At 44.0% G+C, this 14637-nt stretch overlaps 1 protein-coding gene across 6 annotated transcripts in view; it reads left to right on the top strand.

Annotated features, from left to right (window-relative positions):
- Fndc3b (fibronectin type III domain containing 3B) overlaps positions 1 to 14637 on the top strand; it is a 296408-nt gene that overhangs the window by 192154 nt on the left and 89617 nt on the right. For all 6 annotated transcript variants that reach the window (XM_055625918.1, XM_055625922.1, XM_055625916.1 and 3 more), the window contains exon 7: positions 12558 to 12616. In XM_055625918.1, coding sequence (XP_055481893.1) covers positions 12558 to 12616 — 59 coding nt within the window. The remainder of the gene's footprint in view (positions 1 to 12557; positions 12617 to 14637) is intronic.

Below are 14637 nucleotides of genomic sequence, written 5' to 3'. Positions count from 1 at the left end.
TATGTCTGAGCAGAAGTGAGGCCTGTGGCTTTTGCTTATATATCATCACCTGGGCCTAGAGAAGCACCGGGTTCAAACAGTGACTTGTAATTCGTAAAAAAAAAAAAAAAAGAAGAAGAAATTCTTACAAGTATGAACTAAAAGTACAGGAGCTTAAAACTAAAAGTAAGTAAATAAATACAAATATGTTTATTTAGAAAGCAGGTGTTGTAAGCTAGAGAGTCAGAAAATGGAGCACCACAGCCCAGGGCTGGAGTTTTCTGCACAGACTCCCCCAAACACACAGAGGTAGTAAGTGGGAAGGGACATAGCCTCATGCTAGACACAGCGAGACATCACCTTTTAACTACAATTTTTTTTTAATTTAGGTAAATTTTATATTCATATTTCAGGGAGTGGCCCTTCTTTATCGCAGCCTCTAGGCCTCTGCTGAAGAGCACAGACCCCTACAAGGCCTGGGGTCATCTTGGTTTCTTTCTCCCCCCTCAGTCTGCCTTCTTGTTTCCCTTCACTGTTCCAGAAATTAACACCTGCTGCTCACATCTAGTTTATGCTGCTTTCCACTGGAGGCTGGTGTTGAAAAATCAACCCTGGCAACCAATGTGAAATGAAATTTGGAAGACATCTTGGCTCTCAGGAGCTTGCGCAAGCTGCAGTTATTAGGGAGGGTTGGGGGCCACAGCTGGTAAGCAGATGGACAACCTGCAGCCTGGGAGGCCCAGAGCCCTCACGCTCAGAGCTCCTGGACTTCTTCTCCAGGCTATTTCCCTTGTTCCTGATGGTCCGTACCTTCAGTTGGTCCCACGTGATCTTTAAATTGCTGGACTTGGTAAGTCCTGATAAGTCTCTCATTCGGTGGCGTCATTATAATTGAAGGAGTTTCCTGCTGAGAATCTCAACTTGGTAGCCAACTTTTAATAATGTGCTTATCTTACAGAAAGTAGGAAAGTGAAAATAAGACTCCCATACTTCATTCAGATCGAAGACATGCCTTTTTCAAGTTTGGAAGTAAGGACTAGTTCACAATACCACGGCTAGACATTTTGGCTTGTTGTTAGTGAATGCTGCCCTCCATCCCTCCCTGGCTTCCGCTGTGTGCTAAGAGCACTGCGGCACACGTGGGTTACTGTCTCACAGTAGGCTCCTTTTGCCCTGTGCACCTTGCTTTCCCCTGGCATGCCCCACTTCCACAGTGCCTTCTGGGTTCTGGCCTGTAATAACACATGTGCTTTTGAGGTCACACAGAACAACCCTTTGCATCCTCAAAACCAGGCCTGGGTCAAGTGGGATGTTAGATCCCAGCCCAGTGGCTGCTCAGGTCAACTCAGGGATACCATTCAAGTATTACAGATTAATTCATATTTTGGCCAGTATTTTCTATGAGAAAAGAACCAGAGTCGGCTACATGGTTTGTTTCTTCTTTGTCTTTGCTGAAAGACATCAGAGAAATGGCTGCTCTCTCTTGCAAATGTGAAGTGTCTGAGAATGTAGGAAAACAGCTGAGGTCATAAGTCAGTCACTCAGTTCCGAAGCAGTGTGTGCTCACTGTTTGGGAAGAGAACACGCGGACATTTTAGGCAGTGCAGGACACCAAGCAGCCATCATTTATGGGCCAGCCAAGTTTCTGTTCTGTTGGAACCAGTATGCACTTTTTTTCTCAAGCCACAGTCAGCTGCAAAAACACTCTAGCATGTAATTATTGCCCAATACTGAGTGCTCTCGCCTCTAACCATCCCGAATGTTATATTTCTATGCACCAAAAGGGAGAATATTGTGTTTCCAGCACATTGGCACAAAATGTCCTGTAGAATTATCCCGGGAAATGGTCTTCTTGGCAACCAGCTTTTAAAATAAGTTTTGATAGATTCTATGTGAAATTCGAAGTTGAGCTTCTATAATTGAATGTGCTACGAGACCGGTGTAAACATAATTTTAACTCCTGCTGTAATTATTTTGTACTGAACTCACTGCTGGGTGATGTACTAAAGATCTTACTTGAATCCCAAAGCAAAGTCAGGCAGGACATTGCGGGTCTGGAGCAGCAAAATGGAGAGCTGGCACCTGTGGATGGAACCGCTCCTGAGGATCAGGGGACTGCCGTCTGTGGAGCAGAGGCACCCCACCACCTGTCACATACACGAAGGAAGAGAGGAAAGGCAGCCAGGACAGTTTCGGGCACGAGGTTGTCTGCACTGGGGGGAGGGGGGCCTCCTTGATAGGTCTGACTTTTTGACTCGGCTGAGTCTCCAGGTGTTAAATAGGTGTAAAAGTGTCAGGTCTTGGGTCTTCATAGAGTCACAATTTGTATGCAATTCCACGGCGTAGGAAAGCTGCACAGCAGTTCGCCCTTAAAGCTAGCCACGTGCTTTAACTTCTCAGGGCAACTCTGGATTCTAAACTAACTTTCTAAAATATGACACGTATATCGCCAATTAATGTACTCAACATATGAAATTTTTATGTGAACATGTCCCCGTATAACACAATGCCATGCACAATGTATGTATAAGAAAATTATATATATGTTCGATTCATATATAGGACATATTTATATATATACTCGCCCCAAATCTTGGTGACTCTTATATTGTTGAATATAGGACATCTTCATTTTTCACAGCTGATCAATATTTTAATTTTTTGACAATCAATGCTGAAACAATGCTTTGTGTATATACTTACACATATAATTTTAACCTATCTCTAGTTAAATGTTCCAGAGTATTCTCTTCTCTTCATTTTTATTTTATGTGCATTCGTGTTTTTCCTGCACGTATGTCCATGTGAGGGTGTTGGATCACCTGCAACTGGAGTTGCATACAGTTGTGAGCGGCCATGTGGGTGCTGGGAATTGACCTCAGGTTCTCTGGAAGAGCAGACAGTGCTCTTAACCTCCCCTCTCCAGCCATCTTTCTAGCCCATCCAGGGGGAGGGGCTTCTTAAGTTGTTTTCGTCCTTTGACCCATTTTTTTTTTTTCTGAGACAGTCCCAGGTATGCCAGTATATAAGATTTTATTTATAAATCAAATGTATCCAATAATAACAAATCATAAAGGTTTTAGTGCAATTCTTTGGGAAACATGATTTTACCATGTAGTAAAAACAAAAGCATATTTGCACACTAATGACACATATGCTTTTTAATTTTCATACAAAATCAGACCTTGTCACTCATATTGTAAGACAGAGGACATTTTTCACAGCTGATCACTATTTTGATTTTCTCATAATAAATGCTGAGAACAGTGCTTTGTGTAAACGCTTAGTACAAAATATGTTTAGGGCCATTTCAGAAATTGTAGTTAATTCTGTCTTTATCCCGAGCCAAAAACTTTTTCAAGTCAGCAATTCAAAAAGACAATTTTAAAATCAAACATTCTGACATAACAATCTAAAGATATACTAATTTGGTATTTAAATGATGAACAATGAAAGTGGGAAGAATGAATTGTCTGTTTTCCATAATGCTGCCATTATTTCTGTAAGAGCAGAGAACTATGAACCCACACTAAAAAAACAAAAACAAACAAACAAAAATGAAAACACTGCAGTTCTTAACATCAGTGATGGAGGCCGAGGTGTTCGCTGGTAGTGAGCGGTGGGAGGCTGATGAGCGCCAAGTATGTGGAGCGAGTCTGTGTGTGTCTGTGTTACTCTTCTCATCTCTGTGAGCAAATCTCTGACAAGAAGAAACTTCAGAGGGAAAAGATTTATTTTGGCTTATGGTTGGGTGGGATACAGTCATTGTGGTGGGAAAGGCGTGGTGGCAGAAGTGGGAGGTAACTAGTCACATTGTATCTATAATTCGAAAGCATGGAGAGGACAGGAAATGAGGCCAGGCTATAAAATTTCCCTGATCCCACCATCCCCATCCACTTCTTCCTCCAGGCTCCACCTCCTAAGGGCTCCACCAGCTGGTCTCCCTACTCTGCCCCACCTGGGGGCGAATCCTTTCATATAACTCTTTTCTATTTTATCATTTATATTTTCTTCTTGTACATTTTTTTATTTCCCATGCAGTTGAGGCTACAGTCCAAATACCATCTGTTGCTTGTGGGGACCCTTTAGGTCGAGTGATTACAGGATGTGGCTATCTAGCGACCACATACACGAAGCACAGCATCTGTAGACTTTAACATGTGGCCCGTGCAGATGATGCCATATACAGGGTGGATATGAAGTAAAAACGTTGTACTCAGTTCTTGGGTGTTTCAGCAGAGTATTAGTCTCATTGTGATGGGATTAGGTCCATGTGCAAATGCCATCTATTATGCTTTCAAACAACAAGAGCATCTCACTTAGACATCAGAGATCTGTCTCCGTGAATCAGGATGGATGAGTCCTTTATAGAGAAAGTCAATGGTCTACGTTCCAAGTAGCTTGATTCTATGATAAATGTAGAGTGAGACAGCAAGATTGATATGGAGTAGGAGGCTTAAGAACAAGTCAAGACTTCTTTCTAGTGACTTGGATTTGCAGATGTCTCTTCACCTTATTTGAGAGCAAATGGAAACTCTCACTAGTAGAGAGTTTCAGGCGCTTCCCGTTTTGGGCCCAGCAATCCAGTTAGCACTGTGCGTAGACACTCCTCCCTGCTAGCCAAATCTTAAAAGTCCATTTTCACTTGGGTGCTGCGGCAGATGGTGCTGTCTCTTTTGATTATCTGTTTCTTAGAAGGGAGATGTTGGTTAGGAAGAGCAGAAGTGAAACACAAGCCAATTAAACCGAGAGTGGAAATTGTGCCACACAAGAAGAGCCACGAACACTCCACGCTTTTGGATGTGAAGGAAACTTTAGTTCATATTTGAGTCTCAAGAGTTGGACTTTGATGTATTCTAAAAATGTCACCCGAGATGGAGTTTGGGTTGCTAGTTTGTTTACTTTCAACTCTGTTTTCCAAAAGGTACAGAAATAGGAATGCTCAGATGGTTTTCTCAGGGATGGGATGGAACTCAGGGGTAGGATGTTTGCCCCCCATGCATGAAGCCCAAGGCTCAATTCCCAATACTGTGAAAAAATAGAGGATCAATACTGTTGAGGACTTTCTTTCTTATCACAGTTAAATAAAACCTTGGCTAGGAGTGGCTTTTGACAAATCAAAACGCTTGGCTATATTCCAGTTTTTACCACAAAAGCATCTCATCTGTAGTCTAGTACCTCCATGAGAGGTCATCTAACTGGGTGCGGGAGTCAGATAGTTCGTCAACCATGAAGGACTCCTCAACACCCAATAGCAAGGTATTAACTGATTCAAAATGAAACTCAATGAATCTGAGGTGTTCCTGGCAGAAACGACTGTTGCCTCATGTGACTTCACGGCACTCTCGTTCTGAACACACAGTTTGCATTGCGTTACCCATGCCACCGTGCTGCGTCCCAGCGGCCGCTGCTGCCTCTGCTCAGGTTGGAGACTAGTGCATGTTAGGAATGAAGTGTTTTACTGTCTAAACGTTGTCTGCCTCTGTGGGAATATAATGGCTTAATTAGAGAAAACAGACTTTTCACGTGTCCTTGCAATTCCTCCGCATGTAAGTTTCAAATGAATATATCTCTGGAAAGCGACTATATGAGTTGCTGACTTGCATTTCATTTTCTTAAAAAAAAAAAATCATTCAGTGAATTTTGATTTTGGATGACGATAAATTTTCTAAGAATTTCTGAAATGACTCTAAACCTACTTCTGCCAATTCATACTATGAATTTAGGTGAATCAGCATTCTCAACATTCATGATTGTAAAATAAAAATGGTGATCAGATCTGAAAAACGCTTAAGAGGCCCTCTGTCCTGCCTCATGAAATAATCAACCAGTTTTAATTCTTTGTGTGAAAATAAAGGCGCACAGACATCTTACTAGTATACTAATTTGCTTTTATGATTAATAAATAGTATGTTTCTCTTTGAGTTGCTTTCAGAGACATTGTCCTGTGCATCATTATCAATTTACGTTTAATTTGTATACCTGCAGGCGTGGAGTCATGTGAAAAGTGTCATGAATGGAAAAGGTTTAAACAGCCCTGGGTCTGGTGGCACTTTGTCTTATGCTGGTCACATCCTGTTAAACCAGAGTGCTTGACATTAGCGAGGGACAAGAGGACCAGAGACTGAAAGCTACACTTGCGGTAGATTTCTCACCGCAAAGATTAATGGTGCTGATGGAATGTTGCCAGTTTTAACACACCGACTTTAAAAACTGTGTCCTGAGCAGAATTCCTAGTAAAGGAGGCAGACACAGAAAGTAAAAAATTTCTCTTCTGTGCACAGCCTCACTTCTGACGTTCACATGTTCGTGAATAAGCGGGGGTGCGACTGTGGGTCGAGCCTATGGAACTAGGAAGGAAACTGCAGGAGTGAAAAAGAGATGTTGAAGAAGAGGGCAGTAGGCCACACAGCTCCAGAGAGCACAAAGCAGACAGGGCAGGAGCAGAAGAGTAAAAGGGGCATAGGGAGATGGGGGAAGAGGGGAGGGGAAACCCACAGAAACAGCAAACTTTGCTTGAAAATGCCACCATGAGACCTAATAATTGTACATGCTAAGTAAACAAACTTTAAAATAAAAATTTGAAAAAGCATCTGACCTCACTGATACTTTAAAGAGGAAGCGAACTATGCTTTCGAACATCAGAAGAGCCACTGTCTTGCAGCCACCCGTAGAGCGTTATCTTCCAGCAAAGCTCACCTTTGCTCACCGCAAGCTAGCTAATGGGGAAGAGGTGAGCCTGGAGAGGGAGTGCAGGCCTGACATGCTGCAGTGCAGCCATGAGGGACCATTAAAAAAGCCAGGTATGGTGGTGAACACTTGTACATGAAACCCCAGCCCTGGGCAGGCACAAACAGGTAGGTTTCCCAGGGCCTCTGCTTCAGCAGAGTTGATGAGTCCCAGCCCAGTGAGATACTTTGTCTCAAAAAAAGAAAGAAAGAAAGAAAGAAAGAAAGAAAGAAAGAAAGAAAGAAAGAAAGAAAGAAAGAAAGAAAGAAAAAAGGTAGCTAGCACCCTGAACAATGATACCAGCCTTGAAGTCTGGCCTCCACGAGCACACAGAACACCATAGCCCACGCGGCTTAAAGAACTAACATTTACTGTGATAGTTGCACAGACCGGAAAGCCCAGGATCCAGGCGTGGGTAGATTCTGTACCTTCCTGCTTCCTGGAGCACATCTTGGTACTGTGTCCTCACAGGGCTGACAGACGAGGAAGCTTTCAAGACTCACAAGGCCTTAGCTAATCCAAACCACCTCCAAAGACCCTACCTCCAGTACCATCACATTCGGGAATCGGCTAGTATGAATCCACGGAGAACAGACATCCCCCCCCCCCCCCATCACTGGTTCTAGTGCTCCTCTGGCATTCTTATCGGTTTAAACTATTTTCATGTGTATATTTTTTAAAGATTTGGGAAATTTCCTATAAGACACTGCATTTTCATATTCTCTGGGGAAAGAAAACAAAAAACAAAACAAAAACAAGAATACCCTTGGCTATTTCAAGTAACTAACTATATGACAGCTGCCCTGTTAGAAGGAGTCCTTCCCTTCCTCTTCCTCACATTGCTGCCTCCACTCATGGCCCCTGCTGGTGTCTGGGGCACTTTGCACATGTTGTGCTGGGAGATGTCTTGCGTGGGGTAGCTGGTCTGGTAGGGTGTGATAACGTTCATTGTGCCAGATTCTGCTGCTTCAGGAGGTCCTTGCTTGCTCTGAGATTCCCACCTCAGCAGCTGAGCCTCAGGGTGTATTCCAACAGTGGACTGGATGTCTGGCCTGACCCCAAGGAAATTAGTTCTTTGAGCCATAATTAAGGAAATGCTGCTGTAAAACAGCTCAAAGTTTGCTGTGTAAATAATGTAGTTATTGGAAACCTCCCTTGGATTGTTTTATTAAAGAACCATCCTCTGTGGATTCTGCCCATCCATCCTCAAGCTTGCAAAAGTGCCAACGAAGCCAGTTGAGAACTTTTCACTTTGTCCCGCCCACTGTTAATGAGAAAGCATGTGAGGAAAAGTTTCCGGACGCCACTCTCAAAAGTGCTGCATGGACTCTAGTTACCTTTGTAAGTTCTGTCCTGCATTGAAGCTACACCCTTCCTGTCATACAGCCAAGCAAGGGCAACAGCCCTGGCTGATAATCATGGAGTTTAGCCTTCCCCTAAGTGACAGAGCTGTATCTGGCCGGGGCGGGCTCAGCTTACTAGTAAAGCATTCAGCCATGCACAGTAAAGTAGAAACAAGGGCTGGTACCAAAGTTAGCTCACCAGGCGCACAATTTACATGACACATTATCCAGTTTTGTGAGGTTTTTTGTCTCCTTAATCTGGTGTGCTTAAAAACACTAGTTGCTTCCATGTGGTTCCATGAGTATATAGGGCACGCTGAGAGGAAAACATGGGTTTATTTCTCAGAGCATTATACAGAAATGCAAATAGAATCTTCTAATATTTAGGCAGGATCTAATTTACTTGGCAACTTGAGTGGCATGTATTGAGTGTATGTGGGAGTCCAAAAGACTGCTTCCTTCCTCGTCCCTAGCTTCTCATTGAAGACCCAAACCTCGCCCTGCACACCGCTGCCCTGATTCCTCAGAATGCCACAACCTTTCCAGAAAGGGGCCCGTTTGCTTGAGGGTAGATTAATGTGAGTCTCTGGAAGGACTTTGTCTCAAAACTGTCTCCAGGAGAGAAACTGTTTCTTTCTCCTGAATTCCAGGAATAACAACTTGAAGCTCAGAGGAAACTGGGCCCTCTTGTCCCATCTACATTCCATGGCTAGCCCTCCTGCCCAGCTGGTCACCCCACCTGCAAGAGGAATTCATGTCTTCTTCCTTTCTGCTCTCAGGTTCCAGGATCTCTTTGGAACCCTGTCCACCCTAGGAAATATTTTCTAGACGAGAAAACAGCTTCTCACATCCTGCAGCACAGCTGGCTGGTGTTCTTCCTTCTTTGTTGCTGATGGGCTAGTACTCATCCTTCTTTCAGAATTTCAGAGAACGTGATCACTTTCTCCACTAAATACTTAGAAAGACTTTTGTCTTGCATTTTTGTATCAAAATGTTTGATGTCAGTATTTCTTCCATGCATGTGTGCCCGCACATGTCCAAGTGTGTCCATGTGTGTATGCAGGTGCATGGGTAAAGGCCAGAGGCTGCCGTTGGGTGTCTTCCTCAACCACTCACCTTATATTTCTGAGAAAGGGTATCTCACTGAGCCTAGGGCCACCAACTTAGCCAGCCAGACTAGCTGACTAGTAAACCCAAGGGATCTTCCAGTCCCCACCTCCCTAGCCCTGGGATTACAAGCACAGGCTGCTGTTCCCTTCTGCACTGCTTCTGCACGGTGGCTGGGAACTCAGACTCGGGTCCTATGGCAAGCACATTACTTACTGGGCTCTCTGCTCAACCACCTCAAGGTTTATGAGAAAAAATATGTGCTCTGTAGGGCTTAACTGTGCTCTCCTTATATTATGGTAACGTATTCCTCAGTATCTGACTTGGCTGTTGTTTTGTTTTGTTTTGTTTTGTTTTGTTTTGTTTTGTTTTGGTGTGTGTGTGTGTGTGTGTGTGTGTGTGTGTGTTACATACACATTTGTGTGCACATGCAGAAAGGCCAGATGAAGGAACTGGGTGCCCTTTTCTGCCATTCTGTTTTGTTCCTTTGAGGTATGGTCTCTGGTAAAATAAGAGCTTCCATTTTGGGGCCCTCAGCTGGCAGCCTGCAAGCCCCAGTGATACTCCTGTTTCCGCCCATCACATTATTATCGGGCACGATAATAATGTGCACGATGCAATGCTGTCTTTTATGCAGGTGCTAGGATTCGAACTCCAGCCCACATGCTTGGGCGGTTCACACTAGCAGCACTGCCTGCAGCCACTAAGGAGGGCTGTAGCTTTAGCTTTAGTATTTACACCTTACACCGTTATCTAGAAATCCCAACCCCTAAATGACAGTCCTTAGCTAATTAAATTTGTCATGCGCTTGACTCCTTTTTCCTCCCTCTCTAATAAATAAGATCTTTTAGGTTGCTGATGGCTAGTTTCATTTTATACAGAGAAAGGTTTCTGTGAGCATTATAGTATTTCCTTCTTTTGCCTATAATCACTGTCACAGGAATTAGCAGACCTAGAGTGGGCCTGTAGTTTACCCATACTATTGATGCCTATTTCTTCTCACCCAAAAATATCTGTTCATCTAGTTCTTACATCATGAGCCCCAAAATGGACATCATTAGACCCTATATTTTCAGTGGGCACAGCCTGTTTAAAGGTCAGCTGTACCAGATCTTTGGAAAATCAGGAGGACTCTGGTGTCCAGAGGGGCATCTGCAAATGAGCTGGTCTGGGAACTGGGGCAGAGTGCAGAGGGCACCAATGCTGATGCTGTTCCACCAGAATGAAGGTGCGGAGACAATATAAACACAGCTGCAGCTGAGCGGGGCCTGAGTCTGTTCTGAGAAGGAGGAGTAAATTCTGTGTAGATGGGGGGATGTTTAAATTAGTTTAGCGCATACAGTTATTCAAACAGTCTGAACTCACGTTTTCTTGGAGCAAACATGAAAACCATCATTTATGGAAAGTTTAAATTTCACATAACACATACTCCTTCTGTTTGTGGGATGTTCTTTCTCTCTCTCTCTTTAAAAAATTCCCTTTGCTGTATGTTTTTATTTTAACCTTCCCTTTGCTAAAAATGTTGTTGGGAAGGGAAATGCTTTTGGGGAGGTGAGACTTGAACCCTCAACAACAAAAGGAGTGTCTCTGCTATGATTGCATGAAAATGTTTGCATGCTTGCATTTCTTTTTGTCTTGTATCTTTTATTGGTAGACTCGGTCTTTCCAGAGTGTTGAGGTTCCACTGGTGCCTTCTGACTTTTCCTCCTGTGCCCTTGATTGTCTCGTCCCTCCACCTTGTCTTCATGCTCAGATATTCTGCCCTCTCCTTGATCCATTCTGTTACTGAGACTTAGCATGGAGACTTTGACTGCTGTGTTTGCATTTCCAGCATTTCAGATTGGGTTGTGGTTTTTTTTTTTTTTTTCAGTGTCCCTCTAGCCCCTCCTTCCTCTCCCCCTCCTTCCCTCATCCTCTCTCATATCTGACATTACCTTCTTTATTTCATTCGGCTGTGTGTGTTCTCAGTCAGGAGCACATTTTCTTCTTGCTGTGCAGTCAAGGCCAGCCTGAAACTGCAGCTCCTCACCTCTCCACCTCCTCCCCGTTGACATTACGGGTGTGCAGCACCATGCCTGGCTACCTGTGTTCTGTTTGTCCTTTGTAGGAAATAAATCACGTACTCTAGGCCTGTAGCATCGGTGCCTTCCAGACACAGTTTAGTAGGAAAGACCAAACAAGCACATGGATGAAAATCAGCAGGGTAATTGTGTCCAGATCTTGGTGGTAGATAAGAAAGCAGTGGGATTTGAGTGACAAGAGTTGGGCTCTAGAGAGACAGTCCTTGAGCAGCTGACTGAGGTTAGACCTGCACAGTGAGCAGAATCTAGCTCTGTGGAATGCAGAGCTTGCTAAGCCACCATGGCTCCGGTTCTGTCTCTACATATCTGTCCGTGGGGCTCAGCTTGCTCTTGCCCTGAGGACAGCTTTATTCTCTGGTGTCACAAATACTGTTTTGATTTTCTGCCACCCTTCTCACTAACCCATAAATAACTTGGAGACTTGTGCCCTGGGAATTCTATCTCTCTAGCATTGGGCTTATAAATCAGGACAAACAGGTATAGAATCCACCACATCTCAGCATCAGGTTCCATGGTTGCCTCCAAGAGGAGCAGAATGGATTCTGTTTATTTATTTTTATTTGGCTATATATCCTCCTCATCTCTATGACAAAGTGTTTTTCTCCTTGTAGTTCTGACGTGCAGGTCCTACCACACTGTGAATATATCCCTTTCCTCATTTATTAAAGTCGCCATTCATCCATCAGATGAAAACTAGAATTATCCCGACCATTCTTCACCACCGTGTATCACATCTAGATTTGTAGTCCCTGTGTCTCCCCAACCTAGTCGTGTTCTCACCAGCACCACTGTAGCAGGGCATCCGCCTGCCTTCCTTATGTGCGCTACTTAGGCGGAAGTCTAATGTCCCTTCTGGCTCCATCTCAGCTGTGCAAGTCTTCCTGCTTAACACTGCAGTTCAAATGTAAAACCAAAACTGTAAATGAATACATGGATATACCTGTACATACATACATACATACATACATAACCTACATACAGACAGACAGACTGATTGAAGAAAAGTTTGAACTCGCAAGCCATTGTCGCTCAAGTTCGTCTTCTCTTAGGTATTCTGTATACCTCGATAGCTAGGGTCTCCTGCTTGCCCTTCTTATGACCCTATTGTGTGTTGAATGAAGTAAGACTGAGTGTTCCTGACCTAGTACTTACAGCGGTACTCTGGCATGATAACTGGCATGGTGGCACCAGTAATGTGTTGTGCCAGGCGACCGACTGGCCTGATGGTCTCCTGGATGAAGACATCGGGGGAGGAGACTGACAGCCTTACTGCCTTCTAACGGTTTTGTCTTTCCTGTCTCTTGTCTTTGCCATACAGAGTACGAGTTGGAAGTAAAGCGGGTGCAAGACATTCTTTCGGGAATAGAGAAACCACAGGTATGTCTCCCGGACCTCTCAGCAGGAACAATGTGTTCTTAAATCTTCCCAATGTGCTTTTCTTTTGCCACACCATTGGTAAGCAGGAGGACCCCTTCTCTGTTACAGATTTTAGTAAGTTGTGAGACAGTAATCAGTTATTAATGGGTCGGATCTGTATCGTCACCCATCGAAATGCCGTCTTTGTGTAGATGTTCTGAATGCAGTTACAGGCATCTAGGTTTTTCTTGGGTATACAGAACAGTTTGTTCTTGGTAATTTCTTGTTACCTCTGTAAATGGAGGAAGAAATTTTGAAAACCTCAGAAATCCCAGGTATTTCCCTAGGTAGATTTCAGAACAGCATTTGTATATCGGAGGACATTGGGCACAATGGCAAGAAAAAGGTGGGAGTGGTGAGGTTGTGAGATTTCAGTTTCATTTGCCAGGTGTTTTGAAATATGGCTAGAAATTCATAGTGTTGATTCAACCTTTTGTCTGAGATTAGAGAGCCAAAGTTTTGGGGAATGTTTTTCTGGCTGAATTGAAAACTCTTGATTCTTCATGTGTTAGAAAGACTGGGGTTTTTAAGCAGCAGACTCCAAATAGACCTCAGGGGCTATTTGGACTAAACCAAAGGGACTTGCGAGGGAGCATGCCAGAAAGTGGAGGGGTCTGAGCTTACTCTGGACAGGGGCAGGTGATCCCTGGGGGTTTCTGAGGGAAGGTGTAAAGCAATCAGGGCTGCAGTTGCAGATTGGTCTAAGTTGGCAGATGAGTTGGAGCAAGATGGTGGATCCAGAGAGAGAGAGAGAGAGAGAGAGAGAGAGAGAGATGTTGTGTGTTTTGTGCACCATGTAAAGGTTGTCTTTGTATATTCAGATGCTGACTTCTGTGCCCAAGGAGAGCTGAGTACAGACCATTTGGTATTATTAGGCATCACCTGTCCCAATGTTTCATAAACATTGTTCTCCGTCACCTTCTAATTGGCTGAATAAAGAGCTGAGTGGCCAATAGCAAAGGCAGGAGAGAATTGGCAGGACTTCTGGAGAGATGGGAAGTCTGGGAAAGAAAGAGGAGTGGAAAGATTTGCCTAGGAGACACCGAGCAAGTCGGATGCATGAAACTGGGGAACGGTAAAGAACGATGTGGCAAAACAGAGGTTAATATGAATGAGTTAATATAGGTTGTAAGCGCTAAATGGAAGCAACCATAGCTAAGTCCTAAAGCTATTATAAATAAATACGTGTCTCCACGTCCACTCCATGCTGGGGTGGACATAGAAAGTCTGTATGGTTTTAGAGGAGGATGTTGCAAACTTTCCTTTCTAACAGTCCATGTGAGCAGGTACAGGAGCTGGAATCAGGCACTCGTGTCCAGTGTACAAGGAAGCTGGAAACTAGGCCCATGCTGAAGATGAACTGCTTAGATTATTTCTCATTTGATACCGAGTGACGTGGGTAGCTAGGCTTTCAGCTTCAGAACATTCCTTTCAACAGTTTCCCCAGTGGCTGCCCATGCCATTAGGTAGACAACCATCATGCTCTACAGTGCCTCCAGGGCCACCACAGCCTGCTGGTATCCTGCCATTGCTCATAACAGGATGCACTAAAGGGCATTTCTGAAGGGCTCTTGCGGTTCCCTATCCTTCCTTTAGGGTAGGTTCCTTTCAGACTCTTTTCGTATCTTCATGGCCATTCCTGGCCATTTAAGTCTAATTCACTTGCAGGACATCCAGAAAAAGAAATAGAGCACACAGTTTGAAGTGTCTGGTAGCCTCAGTGCTGGGGAAAGAGGAGGATCAAGAGCAGGAGAGGGAGACTGTGAACTCAGAAATGGAAATTCGCATTGTAGACGCAACAGCAGACTGGAGGGCTGGAGGTAAAAACACAGGGAGAGCATGAGAAATGGTGAAGAGGCTGAGAGGTGGCTCAGTAAATAAATGCTTGAGGTGCGAACATGAGGACCTGAGCTTGGATCTCAGCACCATATTGAAAAGAAGAAGAAGAAGAAGAAGAAGAAGAAGAAGAAGAAGAAGAAGAA

The sequence above is a fragment of the Psammomys obesus genome, unplaced genomic scaffold (genome assembly GCF_907164565.1).
Source record: "Psammomys obesus unplaced genomic scaffold, mPsaObe1.curated_primary_1811, whole genome shotgun sequence".
NCBI classification, from domain to species: domain Eukaryota; kingdom Metazoa; phylum Chordata; class Mammalia; order Rodentia; family Muridae; genus Psammomys; species Psammomys obesus.
Note: the sequence above shows the minus strand (reverse complement) of the source record. Positions and strands in the feature narration are given on the sequence as shown.